Source organism: Eutrigla gurnardus (genome assembly GCF_963514095.1).
Source record: "Eutrigla gurnardus genome assembly, chromosome: 1".
Taxonomy (NCBI): domain Eukaryota; kingdom Metazoa; phylum Chordata; class Actinopteri; order Perciformes; family Triglidae; genus Eutrigla; species Eutrigla gurnardus.
Window position 1 is genome coordinate 1,233,633 of NC_139915.1, and position 13,629 is coordinate 1,247,261.

Genomic DNA, 13,629 nt, shown 5'->3' on the forward strand with positions numbered 1-13,629 from the left:
ACTGCAAGTCCATAATAGCAGTTATTCTCCTGCCACAGGAAGCTCTGGGGGCATCTGTGAGAAGAGCAAACTGTACTCTGATGGGAAGAGGAAGTCTCTGAACACTGGTATCATCACGGTGCAGAACTACGCCTCCCATGTCCCTCCCAAGGTCTCACACATTACTTTTGCACATGAGGTTGGGCACAACTTTGGCTCCCCTGTAAGTACTATACTTTAAAACACTTCTTTCACTTGTCCAGCTGTACAATATTTGATATGCATCTCTTCTACATGTCTTGTCTACCTGTGCACTGTTCTACAGCATGACTCTGGGATCGAATGCACCCCCGGAGAGTCTAAGCTGCAGGACAAAAAGGAGCTGGGCAACTACATCATGTATGCCAGAGCCACATCAGGGGACAAGATCAACAATAACAAGTTCTCCATCTGCAGCGTCCGCAATATAAGTGCTGTCCTGAATAAGAAGAGAGATGACTGTTTTGTTGGTAAATACTCTTTTAAACATATCTGTGTGTGGATGAGAGAGACTCTGTCTACATGCTGCTCTATCTGTGTGTACAGAGTCTGGCCAGCCTATCTGTGGTAATGGACTGGTGGAGGAAGGAGAAGAGTGTGACTGCGGTTACAGTGATCAGTGTAAAGACCTCTGCTGCTTTAACGCCAATGAAGAGGAGGGCAAGAAGTGCAAGCTCCAACCGGGAAAAAGCTGCAGGTTAGACGTGACGAGCCTTTGTTCAGCCCTGTCATTTCTGGAAGAATTATTTTAGCACAAATATCGCTGAGCTTTTGTTTGACTGCATATTTGTAATTCTTTTGATCCTGCAGTCCCAGCCAAGGCCCCTGTTGCACTCCAGAGTGTTCTTTCAAAAGCACAAATGCGGAGTGCAGAACGGAGAACGACTGTTCCCAAACGGGCATATGTAACGGAGCTACGGCTCTGTGTCCCACCTCGGAACCCAAGGCAAACTTCACCTCCTGCAATACGGACACACAAGTCTGCCTCAACGGGGTACGTTGGTGTTAAACAGTCTGGCATGTGCAGCTTCTGGACTTGTGTTTGAAAGTAACGTTTGTGCTTGCACCAGGTATGCTCTGGTTCCATCTGTGAAAAGTACGGTCTGTCGATGTGCACGTGTGCCAGCACAGAGGGCAAGGACGAGGCAGCGGAGCTGTGCCACGTCTGCTGCATGGAGAAGAGTGAGTGACGGGCTGCAAAGCTGTTCACGGATCAGAATACACAATCACAGTATCAAGTAGTAGCTTAAATGATGTGACAATAGGTATATATAATCAGTATCTCATAGATCCCACCTTCTCCTTCTGCCCTCAGTGAAACCCAACACCTGCAGCAGTACAGGCTCGGAGAGATGGACCCAGTTCTTCAACAAGAAGACCAGGACGCTGCAGCCCGGCTCGCCCTGCAACGACTTTAAGGGCTACTGTGACGTGTTCAAGAGGTGTCGTCTGGTGGACGCCGACGGGCCTCTGGCCAGGCTGAAGAAAGCCATTTTCAATGCAGAACTCTATGAGAATATTGCAGAGTGGATAGTGGTGGGTTTCCCAGTCCAGTAAATAACATGATAACCCCATGACATACATGCATATAAGTGTTTTTCTGCAATATTTCTCACCTTTATCCTCTATTATCCAGGCTCACTGGTGGGCAGTGCTGTTGATGGGCATCGCTCTTATTATGCTCATGGCTGGCTTCATCAAGATCTGCAGTGTCCACACCCCCAGCAGCAACCCCAAACTACCCCCACCAAAGCCACTGCCAGGTACAGTCACAGCTAGTAGTTTAACCATTCATCGATGCATCGATGAATCCATCGTCAGATTCAACTAAATCCATCTGCTAAAATAAATAAACAGAATGAATCGCTTTGGCTTCACCAATAATAGATATAAATGCGTTTAATCGTATGAGTTCTTAATTATGATTAATGACTTTTAAGACACTCTCTCCCCTGCCAGCATGTAGTCTATTGAAACATGTTCAAAATAACTGAGCATTACATTTTTGTATTCAGCATAAAATATTATGCAGGACTACTTTTTTATAGAATAAATATGTTAAATAAGTAATTCTGTGGTCTGTTTATTTTTCACCTTTCAGAAGAATACAGATAGTCTCACTGGCATTATTGCATGTTTATTTCATGGATATAGAATATTGGTTTAAAGTTACTGAATCGAATCGTTCCAAAAAAAAAAAAAAAGAATTTGTCCTGAATCGCCAACTTCCTAATCGTTAATTAAATGGCTGTGAAGCCAGAGATTTACACCCCTAGTCACAACACACGTGTTTCTATGTACACACGTGGGTTTAGTTGCACCCATTTTCGGTAAAGAGTGCAGCTTAATGAGAGAGATGCTGATATTTGTGTTGGTGTTCTTGTCATGTGACTAATGCGATCTCACTGCGATGCCGATGTCCTGCAGGTACCCTGAAAAGGAGACGGCAGCAGCAGGCGAGCCAACAGGCACAGGGTCAGCGCCCCCAGCGTCAGCACAGAGAGAACTATCAGATGGGACAGTTGAGACGCTGACACTCTTTGCCTTGGTTCTTCATAGTGCCTACAATGGGAGCACTTCACTCCAAAGAGTTACCTTTACCACCTATTGCAAAATTCAAAGAACTTGCAATCGGATCAGTTTCACTGAAAAGCCCAAAGTGTTTTTCTTTGTTTTGTTTTTGGGCCTAACAAACTCTCAGCACCTCTGCTCGGAGAGCCAGATTAGCAGAGGTTCACATAGCTTTTATAGGAGATACATAACTTTTCCAAGGAGAGACGGGAGGAGAATTTCACTGATCTGTTCTGTGCTCTTAATCTTAAGCGAAGCAGCTTTGTGTAAGTTGCCCTCCACTGTCCTTCATCTGTGCTACCCTTTTTCTTGTTCTTCCTCTCTGAAGTGCTGCCATCATCTGCACGATGGCAGAACTGCAAGTCACATGGGTATTTACTGCCAATCGAAAACAGCGTTGAGACGTTTCGTTGGGAGAAAACTTTTTTTTGCCAATGTAATTAGATTGTTTTAAATCAAAGGCTTTTTAGTTCTGAAGCATATATGTCTTTTTTTTGTGTGTGCAAATGTACAGGTGTTGCAGTCGGGGTTTTTTCTGTTTCAAATGAAATAGATTTTCTTAAAATGATTTACTGTTTGAATTCACTTTCTCAGGATTAATAAAATAAGAGCAAACAAGTGTAGTGAGTGGGAAGAGATGGCTGCATGCGTTTACAGGGTAAAGTTCACGTCGGCTGCCGTGGGTCATAGATGACATTGAGCTTGCTGAGGTTACATCTGTTATCAGCTGTATTTCTTGTCATATGGTTTTAAGTATGTCTTTACATCTGGAGCAGGAATAGTGGAACCAAAAAGGAGAAAGTGCTCAAACTTAAAAAAAGCCTGCTTACGTCAAAAGTTATTACAGCAAAGAAGTGTCCTATTGTGATCGTCGTGCCCATGTTTTCCACTTGTTGTGTTCTGTCCACATTTTAAATTTCATACACTGGCAGTTGTTTAAGAAATGTCTGTTAAAACCACTCAAAAGCAGTTGGAACCCCTCGGCCTCTGCAGCAGACGAGGAACCTTTTCCAGGTTCAAATGTGATTTAGATTTTGTTGATTTTACTTGCAGATTATTTGTATTATTTGTGGAGGAATTGAATCAGTTGAGGAAAACTAGAGCTTCTCATTTTTGTCGTTGCTTTGTTGCTATAGTTACCAGAGGGAACAATCACATTATGTCAGCCACCCACCGCCGTTCAGTCCTTTCATTTCCTACCCATCAGGATTTTCTCAAGGACCTCCCCTTGTTAAACTCTCCTGGTTTGTGTATTTGCATTAAAACGTGCCTACTCAAAGCAATGTGACTGAAGTTGTTGGAATAGTTTCAGTGCTCTTAACCAAGACTGAGACCATGTTGGAGCTGGTAGTTATCCAAGTAGTGTTTTCAAGAAATGTAAGTGATTTTCTTATTATAATCTTTTTTTGAGAGATTATAAATAGCATTGACTTTGTAGAATCTAATATTTCCCAGCTCTAATTTGATTTAACTTCTCTTCAGTCCAACCAGATGGTCAGCTTCACTGATGGCTGGATGAGAGTGCAGAATACTAGCGTACTTGCAGACGATAACAATATATATTATATATAGTTTCTTTGAATTGTTTTTGGATGGAACAACCTGGCGGAGCAAAGACAAACGTATTTTTTGTGTTGTGTGGCGTGCAGCTGAAGCTCAGCGTGGTTTTCTGGGTGTGAGGATGTTACGTCATGGATGGGATCGATTCTATGCAGAGTATCACAACAGCGAACAAGTTAGCCTCTTCACAGAGAAATGCCTTCTCAGATTTCTCCTGAATAAGTACATGGAATGTTCTGCTGTGTTTTCATAACAAAATAGTGAGTCGTGTAGAGTGTGTGTGCTGCAGCGACGTTTCTGTATCGACACAAATGCAATCCTCTGTTGTTTATTTTACAGATCTGTGTTTGTCTTTCTGGTGCTTTTTCTGGGTCTGAGCTGAAAGTATCTATTCATTGTTATCTTTAGATTTAGTGTGTGTGTGTGTGTGTGTGTGTGTGTGTGTGTGTGTGTGTGTGTGTGTGTGTGTGTGTGTGTGCGCGCGCGCGCGCCTCTGTCTCTGTGTGTGTGTGTGTGTGTGTGTGTGTGTGTGTGTGCGCGCGCGCGCGCGCGCGCGCGCGTCTCTGTCTGTGTGTGTGTGTGTGTGTGTGAACTCTACTGGCTGTTGGGTTGTTATACTCTGGGATTTTTTCTGTGTTCACACGTGTTGTATGATGTTGAGGAAATGTGCACTGAAGTATCCGTGATGTAAAGAGAGATTCAGTACTACTGTCTGATTTTAATATCCCATGTGTTTAATGCAGCGTCTTCGATGGTCTTTTTTGTTTTTAATTTTCTGTGTTGATCTGTTTCCCATTCTGCTTAATTTGAACATTTTACTTCATTTTGCAAAGTTATTGTGCAAAAATCTAATTTCTTTTGAACTACTTGAAATGCATTAATAAACCAGAGTTGATCAAAGGATTGTTTTTCTGAGAGTTCAGCAGGTTTGAGTGCTCGTTAATCAAACAGACGGAAAAAACAAAGAAACCACAAAACAGAATAGAAAAGAAAGGGTGTATCTTTATTGATCTGGTTTGACACGTGTATTTATATGATGTTATTGATTAAAAAATAACATAGGTTTTTAAATAATGAGATTGATCATTTTATAAACGACACACAGAAAAAAAAATGTACATCCTTTGGAATTGAAGTGACTGAACGGTCATTGAACGTCTGACTGTGTTCACCGTCTGGTTCATGTTTGAATTGGCAAACTTCCAACTCTTCGTACCCCTGAAAGGCAGAAATGTAAATATGGGATGGTTCTTAAAACTACGCTGTGTAATACTTACTTATGTATGTGTTTTTTAAATCGCATAATCCAACACATAGCTGCTAGTTGTTTTCTAGCCAGAGTTTCCCAGAATTCTTCTATTAAACTTTGCTATTTTCTCTGTACCACATCTTTGAAACGATTAATAATTCCAAATTTACTCTCTAAATCTGCCTGTTAGAGTTTATAGACTTTCATCCAGTTGTGAACCTCCAGGCCATCCATCACTCTTCTCCTCTTCCTCCTCTTCCTCCTAAACAGATGAAGGAACCCTCATAAGTCTATTGGCCTGCTTGTGCTTTCTTCTGTGCTGTTTTGGAGCGTCGTCTTTGCAGCGCACAAACACTTTATCTTGCGACACTTCAACGCCCTGTCCCTCGTCTGTCATCGCACAAAAAGACGTCCTGCAAAACACAAACACGGTGTTCAACAGCGATCAGTCCGTGATGAAACATGATCGATATTCTGTGTGTGCAAAACGATCCACTAGGTGGCGTTAAAAGTCTGTGATGGTGTAAATGTGGAGGGTTTTTCTGCTGTCTGGAGTGGGTCAGTGCATATTATTCCACTTTTTTATTGTGATGAACTTGTTTCTTGTGTTTCAAATAGGAAGCTGATAATAACGACCATCAGCTCCAACATTAAAATGCTGCTTATGTCTTATTGCAACAGCAATAATATACAGTGAAATTCTTGTTTTTTGTTTTATAATGCTTTAGTTAATAATAGCTCTAAACCTGCATTTAGTAAATGATAAATGAATGTTCACTGTTGCTACTTTTAAAGTAGAACTGTACCTCTCCTGCGTCTCGCCTGCTTTGACGCTGATCTTGTACACAGTCATCACTGGTTTCCTCTCCCGGCCCCCCCAGGGAATGAAGTTCTGCACTCGGTTCCAGACGTTCTTCCACAGAGCGGATCCTTCCCAGCGCAGTCGCAGCAACATCAGATCCCCTAAGTCTCTGTCCAGGGTGATCAGGAACGTGTGGGTCCGATTGCTGGAAATCTTTTCAGTGCTGTTTCAGTTTAGGACACAAAAAAGACAAATTATAATAAGGAACATCTTACAACAGGCTGTCACGTTTCTTTATTACTAAACAAAGTGATGATCTGCAATTACAGCAGGACAGCACATGAGATTTCCTCTCCTCGTCCTGGTTTGCCGAAGGCTCTTTGATACACATGATGATAACACGGTTAGGGAATAGTGTCTTGATTAAATTATTCACTCCATCGTCTCCATTTATAGTTCCCTTTCATGCAGCAGCAGCTCCAGTTGTTTCCATGTGTCTCAGCTGCTCTCCTGGACTTGCTCGCTGTCTTTATGGAGCTGAGAGCACAGCTGCATATTGCATGTGTCAAAGACCAAGTACACCGAGCGTATGTAATGTAATGGAAGCCCGATGGGAGGTGGTACGGCACTTACATGGTGATGGGGAGCTCTCCGCTCTCCTCCTTTGTTCCAGTAAGGGAGATGGTAAGAGAGGGCCGCATCCCCTCCATCTGGTTGACAAACTGGATCTTGAACTGGTAATGATTGACTGAGGAGGAGAAGGAGGAGAAGAAAACGAAGACGAAGAAAACAAAGAAGATGAAGGAGACGAAGAAGAAGAAAACAAAGAAGCAGACGAAGAAGCAAACGAATATGAAGAAGAAGAAAACAAAGACGAAGAAGAAACCGAATAAGAAGAAGAAAACGAAGACGGAGACGAAGAAGAAAACAAAGATGAAGAAGAAGAAAACGAAGACGTAGAAGAAGAAGAAGAAAACAAAGAAGAAGATGATGAAGACGAAGAAGAAAACGAAGACAAAGAAGAAGAAGAAAACGAAGATGAAGACGAAGAAGAAAATGAAGAAGAAGAAGAATTAGAATTAGAAGTGAATCTACTCTCTGTTCTTGAGTTCATCATGGGTGTGTAAACCCCCACGTACGTTTGTAAGGCATCCGGGAGGCCGTGTTCAGGTAGAGCCTCTTGCTGGCTCTGCTGCGAACTCTCCTGACGTTGTAGCCCAGAGTGTTGCAGCGGTTCTTCCGACAGTCCAGACAGACGCCTCTGTTGAAAGCCCCTTTGTCACTGCAGCTGTAGGCCATGCTCTGCTTGTCTTTATTCAGCACCGAGTCGATGAAGAGATGGACCGACCGCTCATGAGCACATTTCACCGTTTGCTGGAAACCTATTGGAGGAAATACAGAATAATATGGTGGACATTTCAAACATCAGCAGACTACTTCCACACAAAATGTTCTCCTGTGTATTGAGAGGCTGTGGAGCACCGTCACCATAGTGTCTGACCATTATTTGTGGATTGAGTTAATTATCAGCAAACCCGTCCATCAGACCGTCCCTCTGTCACATTTGGTAAACAGAGAGCATCTCATCACATCTCTGAAGGCCCTTTGTCTGAGCAGACTCCTGTAGCCTGGAGGCAGCTCAGCTCAGAAGGATGGACGGAGTGGAGGAAGGCACATGTTGCTAATTAACTGCAGAGGATGACAGAGGCTTTAATGTGGCTCCCACTGTCATATTATGGGGATGTGTTATGGATTGGGAAGCACCATAAATCCCAGAGCCACTCGTGTTTGACTGGAGGGGAATTAAAGTCATCTGCTTGAACACAGAAGATTCATTGGTGCCCAGGATATTCCTTCTGAACCAGTGTTTTGAGGTGGCAAGGCCAATTAAGACAAAAAACAATGTTATGATAGAGCGGTAAGCAGCAGAACACACTGTTCTGTTTGGAGGCGTGGGTTTCTCCTCTGATGCACCAGAAAGCAGCATGGGAGGTCATTCATGCTTAAATTAGAGCCTTTAAATCCCACAAACAGTCATCCAGACCTTAAACAACACTAAATGGTGTCCCGGAGAAGTAAATGTGATGGTCTTTGGTTTAGATTTGTCGTGGAAAAGATGTAGAAACGTTAAATATTTAGGTTTCGTTTTATCACAATGTTCTTTTTAAGGTGGCATACTATAATCACTGAAACCTAAATGCCTTTCTCAAGGGGCCGTAAGTCTTCAAATATGCCGCTCCTGTTCTGCGGATGACGTTCTCTATAATGTCATGGTTCCCAGAGGTTACATTTGGATATTTCTGGTACCTGTGGAACGCTCTTATGCAGGAAGTTCTCTCCAACACATCAATATTCTGGGGTGTTTTAAACATTACAGCCTTTATTATTTAGTAAGTAGCCTAGATATATATTGTTTATATATTCTTCTGGTGCTGCAGTGTGATCTTTATCGTACCGACGAGCCCATACTGGGATATGTGCTCATAAACGTGCTGCAGATCACATCCTGGTTGGAAGTCTCCTCCGTTGGGGTAGAAATCGTAATGGCCCACAGCTTGCTGGATGCCCACACTGAGGCCCAAACGTTTCTGGGTGAAGGTGTGGATGGCATCCACAAATTCAGCATCATCAGGAGACAGTCTGTCTGTGGGAGACATGCCTTCAAACAGGGGCCCCGCTGGATCGAGACCTGGGCGGACACAAAACGCAATCAAGAGCCAAAATTCTATTTGTTTTGGCCAGTGGATGCAGATGGAACAGCATTAACCCAATAAACGAAACTCACCAGTAATTCTTCCAATCTTCTCTGAACCTTGCAGATAGCTTCCGGCAAATCCAGAGATGTGAGCCCCAAGGCTGTAGCCAATCAGATGAACCTTTCTACCCGGGTACTGGTACTGTGCCTGTTGGGGGTTTATGACAGGAAAGACATTAGACGACTTATGTCTGCTCCCTGCTTGGAGTTTTAACTCCAACGTCCATATAAAATGCACCAGTTTATCAGATTTGACTTCATCATGCTGCATGATATTTCCTCTGAAAATCAAGCGGCCTTCAGTAGAGAAGTTTCCCCTGACCTGAAGTGACAGAAGCAGGTGAGCTATGTCTTCTCCAACAGTGCGAGTGCTCTGTGCAGCTGTGGGGTAGTGCTGGTGAGCCAGGGACAGCCAGTCGGTAATCACCACGTTGACGTCTACCAGATGTGTCTTCAGTGTTGAGGCTAACCTGAGCACCCAGCTCTCCATCATACCATTCATCTGAGGGAAAACAAGAATTATAATGGTCTAAACCTCATACAGTTCAACGAACTGCACCCAGTGATGTGAAAGAAAGGAATTTTAGAGAATCCTTGCATGTTTACTCCGTGTTTTGTTATTTCCATACATCTCAGGGATTTAAATGCAACACTCATATCTGAAACTATGCCGGCAGCGAGTCCTCTCTCCTGGCCTGAGTTACATGTTTTGTATGCATTGATTCCAGTCAGTGAAGTGGAAGAAAAGTTGACCTTACCGACCACCCGTGAGTGATGATGATGAGGGGATTACTGCTGTTGAAGCCACAGGAGGTGAGCGTGTGCAGCTGCAGAGGGTCCAGTGTGCAGTCGTCCTCACCTTCTAAAAACATCCTGAAGACTGAGCTGCTGACGTACGGCGCTTTCAACCTCAGGGCTCCCCTCCGCTCCGTGTCCGCGGCACCTCGGGAAATCAAACAGCACAAGACTTATCTGTTTGTTCTTGGAGGTTTCTCTGCGTTGAAGACCAGCCGAGGTACGAGACGTGTTTACTTTGAGGTGAATTGTTACAAATAAGGCATGAAAATTCACTTAATCTGTCCACAAGGAATGTTTTAATGAATGTATTGATGCAGTAAACTGAGAGTAAACATGGAGAGACTTCCTGTTGAGGCCCACTTGGACTGCAGGCTGACTGACTAACACCCTTTCAGCAGTGCTTTGCTGTGTTTCCAGGTCATGCAGTCCTCTGGCAGATGCACACAGATAACATTTCACAAGAAGGCTCATCAAGTGAATCTCTGCCAGACTCTTCTTGTAATTTCTGATTTAAACTCCTCCTCCCGCAACGTGTTTAAAACCACAGTCACTCTCCAAAGAAATCCATCAATACATTTCCTTTATGGTTCCTCATTGATTCACATCCAGCATATTTATTACACTCATTACATTTTAATTTTCCTTGGTGTGTCTCTTCACTGGTATGACTGTTAGTCCGTGAGAACACGAGATAAAAACACAGCACCAGAGCATACTTTACATCTCAGACTGTTTCTGCAATAATGCACTCTGACTCATACTTATGATGCTTTTAATTGTGACTTTTAGTTGAACCACAGTGATGGTTGATTCTATTGAAAACATTTTAATTACAGAATAAGTGCTGTTGAAAGTCCTTTCCATTTCCATTTTAGTTATGTAAAAAAAAAAGGATCCTCTCAGGAAGGTATAAGCAAATAAAAAGTGTTTTTAATTTAATGTATTTTGAATCAATAGTCTTCAAATATTACAGATTATAAAACACCATGGGTATTTCTGTGAGAGGTAATGGTTAGGCTGTTAAACGTTGATGTCATTGATATCATATATCAGATATCAGATAATTAATATACAATATTTTCATTTCGCAAATTTACAGTCACAAGATGTTGATATTGATCATTATTAAGACACTATTGTTCTTCTTATCATTATTATTATTATTTATAATGCAGGTCCATTTATATGAGTATATTATTATCTGTTTAGTTGTGTTGAATATATTAACTGACAGTAAGATATTGCTGCTTGGGAGTCGTCCATTAATAAAGGCAGTTGAACCAACAAATGTCTTTTATCCCACCTTGTTTGGGATCATTTAAACCCGTTTCACTCACCTGCTCTGTTTCCTTTGATTCTCTTCCCTTCATTGAGATGAAATGTCAACAGCAAACAGCACAGGATTCTGAGCACAGACATGATTGGTAAATCCTACGAGCCGACACTTCTCCCACTGGCGAGGCTCGTCTGCAGGTGTAGAAACTCTGTTCAAGAGGCCTAATTACTGTCAGTGTAGGAACACATTGTATTGTAGAGAAAGAGAGGGGACACCAGAAGTAATGGATTAGGGATAAGGAGAGATTTGGACCTATCCTGATTGGCTGGGGGCCGGGACATGTCGGTCAAACACATTGTGAAAGAGCAAAGAGATCAACAGGAACGGTATCAGGTGCAATTTACTGATAGTGACTGTCAGGTATGAATCAGATCCTTCATCCAGACTCTCTCCGTGTCCTGTCTAAAGCAAGGCCTCTTTCCTCATATATCACTACTTAAACTATTACTATCACATTTTCACTGGACAGCTTTCAGGTATCAGTTTGTCCCAGATAAACTCAGTACAAAAACACAACTCAAAGTATGGGGGATGTTTCAATATTTAGGTTAGGTTAGCTTTAGGACGGGTTAGCTACATATATTATGAACAGAACAACATTTCAAACTGTAAACTTTTTATTTTAAAGCCTGATTTCAGTCCAGCAGCAAAAGAGTTAAAGTCACAGTTTGTCTAATGTGTTATGTCACATCTGCAGGGGAACAGTTTGGAAGAGCAAACATGATGAACCTTTGCTTTCCTAAGTGTGTGTGTGTGTGTGTGTGTGTGTGTGTGTGTGTGTGTGTGTGTGTGTGTGTGTGTGTGTGTGTGTGTGTGTGTGAGACAGTCACTACCTTTATGAACAAATACATACAAATACAACAGTGTATCGAGTTCAGGCAGCAGTTATTATTTCAGGACTCTGGAGAAGAGCTCTCAAACCATTACAGTGAAAAGACACACTTTTCATTCTCCATGCAGTTATATAAGCTCATCCTGTAGTCTTCCATTAAACTTTAATATTTTTTTTTTTAGTATTTGTCTTATTGAAGATTGATGATTGTGTATATTTGCTTGGTGTTGAGTGCTCTGGACGACAGTAATGACTGAAGAGTTTAATTTTATATTGTGACATTTTCAGCACTTTTGTATCAACGTTCCAGATTTCAGTGTATAATAAAGAATATTGAAATGACGTTAAAAGGTATGTTTTTCTCCATTAATTTAATAAGATTTTCAAAGACATTATTTACGCCTGTGCATACACCTTTGTCCCCCCTTTTCAATGATTCTTTCTGACATACTATAATATGATTTCTTTCCACAACATTTAAAGACATTTTTTATGGTCATATTACTTCTTAGTAACAGTTGACATACTATACTATTACTTTTTTAATGACATTTTTTTACATACTATATACTATGACTCTTTAATTACATTTTTGTGATGTACTAAACTTATACTTAAAATTATTTTTTAATGAGATATTATACTTTGATTGTTTTTCAAAACATTTGATGACACACTACACATGACTTTTTGTATAGCATTTGGTGACATACAATACTATGATTTTTCACTTAATTATTTTTATGACAAACTATACTATAACTTTTTGTATAGGTTTTATATGGCATACTATACTATGACTTTTTTGTATAACTTTATTATGACATACTTTACTATTACTTTTTAATTACATTTGTATGACAAACTATACTATGACTTCTTTGTATAACTTTTTTATGACATACTATACTATGACTTTTTTGTATAAGTTTATTATGACATACTAGACTATTACTTTTTAATGACATTTTTATGACATACTATATTATGACTTTTTTTGCAAAACTTTTTTATGACATACTATACTATGATTTTTTAATGACATTTTTATGACAAACTATACTGTGACTTTTTGTATAGGTTTTATATGACATACTACACTATGACTTTTTTGTATAACTTTATTATGACATACTATACTATTACTTTTTAATTACATTTGTATGACAAACTATACTATGACTTCTTTGTATAACTTTTTTATGACATACTATACTATTACTTTTTAATTACATTTCTATGACAAACTATACTCTGACTTCTTTGTATAACTTTTTTATGACATACTATACTATTACTTTTTAATTACATTTCTATGACAAACTATACTCTGACTTCTTTGTATAACTTTTTTATGACATACTATACTATTACTTTTTAATTACATTTCTATGACAAACTATACTCTGACTTTTCTATTTTGTATGAAATACTAAACTATTACAATAACTATTATTTTTTCATGACATACTACACTATGATGTTTGAATGATTTTTGATGACATACTATACTCATTACACATTACACTATGACATTTTAATGACATTTCTATAACATGATTTTTTTGTATAACATTTCATAACAATGACAAACTGTACTATGAGATTTTTAGGAAATACTTTATTACAACAAAGTTGTGACAATTTTATATGACAAACAATAGTATTATTTTGTATTATATTTTTATGTCCTGTGACATTCATCTGA

The 13,629-nt window shown here is 40.3% G+C and overlaps 2 protein-coding genes across 2 annotated transcripts in view; one reads left to right on the top strand and one right to left on the bottom strand.

Moving 5' to 3' along the window:
• adam10a (ADAM metallopeptidase domain 10a) overlaps nucleotides 1-5,049 on the top strand; it is a 24,837-nt gene extending 19,788 nt beyond the window's left edge. The window contains exons 9-16 of the mRNA XM_084011382.1: nucleotides 39-202; nucleotides 305-488; nucleotides 565-715; nucleotides 829-1,012; nucleotides 1,089-1,200; nucleotides 1,334-1,554; nucleotides 1,655-1,781; nucleotides 2,446-5,049. Of these exons, the coding sequence (XP_083867508.1) occupies nucleotides 39-202; nucleotides 305-488; nucleotides 565-715; nucleotides 829-1,012; nucleotides 1,089-1,200; nucleotides 1,334-1,554; nucleotides 1,655-1,781; nucleotides 2,446-2,552 (1,250 nt within the window). The 3' untranslated portion in view covers nucleotides 2,553-5,049. The remainder of the gene's footprint in view (nucleotides 1-38; nucleotides 203-304; nucleotides 489-564; nucleotides 716-828; nucleotides 1,013-1,088; nucleotides 1,201-1,333; nucleotides 1,555-1,654; nucleotides 1,782-2,445) is intronic.
• lipca (lipase, hepatic a) lies at nucleotides 4,545-11,297 on the bottom strand. Its single transcript, XM_084011393.1, has 9 exons — nucleotides 11,091-11,297; nucleotides 9,714-9,898; nucleotides 9,278-9,457; nucleotides 8,986-9,103; nucleotides 8,656-8,889; nucleotides 7,340-7,582; nucleotides 6,834-6,948; nucleotides 6,205-6,423; nucleotides 4,545-5,811 (listed from the first exon to the last, which is right to left on the bottom strand). Exons 1-9 carry the CDS (start codon nucleotides 11,170-11,172, stop codon nucleotides 5,661-5,663), a joined length of 1,527 nt encoding a protein of 508 aa, XP_083867519.1. The 5' UTR covers nucleotides 11,173-11,297; the 3' UTR covers nucleotides 4,545-5,660.
• Between the last annotated feature and the right edge of the window lie 2,332 nt (nucleotides 11,298-13,629).

Excerpts from the sequence above, each read along its gene's own strand:
- lipca (XM_084011393.1), bottom strand. The coding sequence starts at position 11,172 with ATGTCTGTGCTCAGAATCCTGTGCTGTTTGCTGTTGACATTTCATCTC. Across the intron at positions 9,899-11,090 it reads AATCAAAGGAAACAGAGCAG|GTGCCGCGGACACGGAGCGG; the intron begins GTGAGTGAAACG and ends TGATTTCCCGAG. Across the intron at positions 8,890-8,985 it reads GAAGATTGGAAGAATTACTG|GTCTCGATCCAGCGGGGCCC; the intron begins GTGAGTTTCGTT and ends GTGTCCGCCCAG.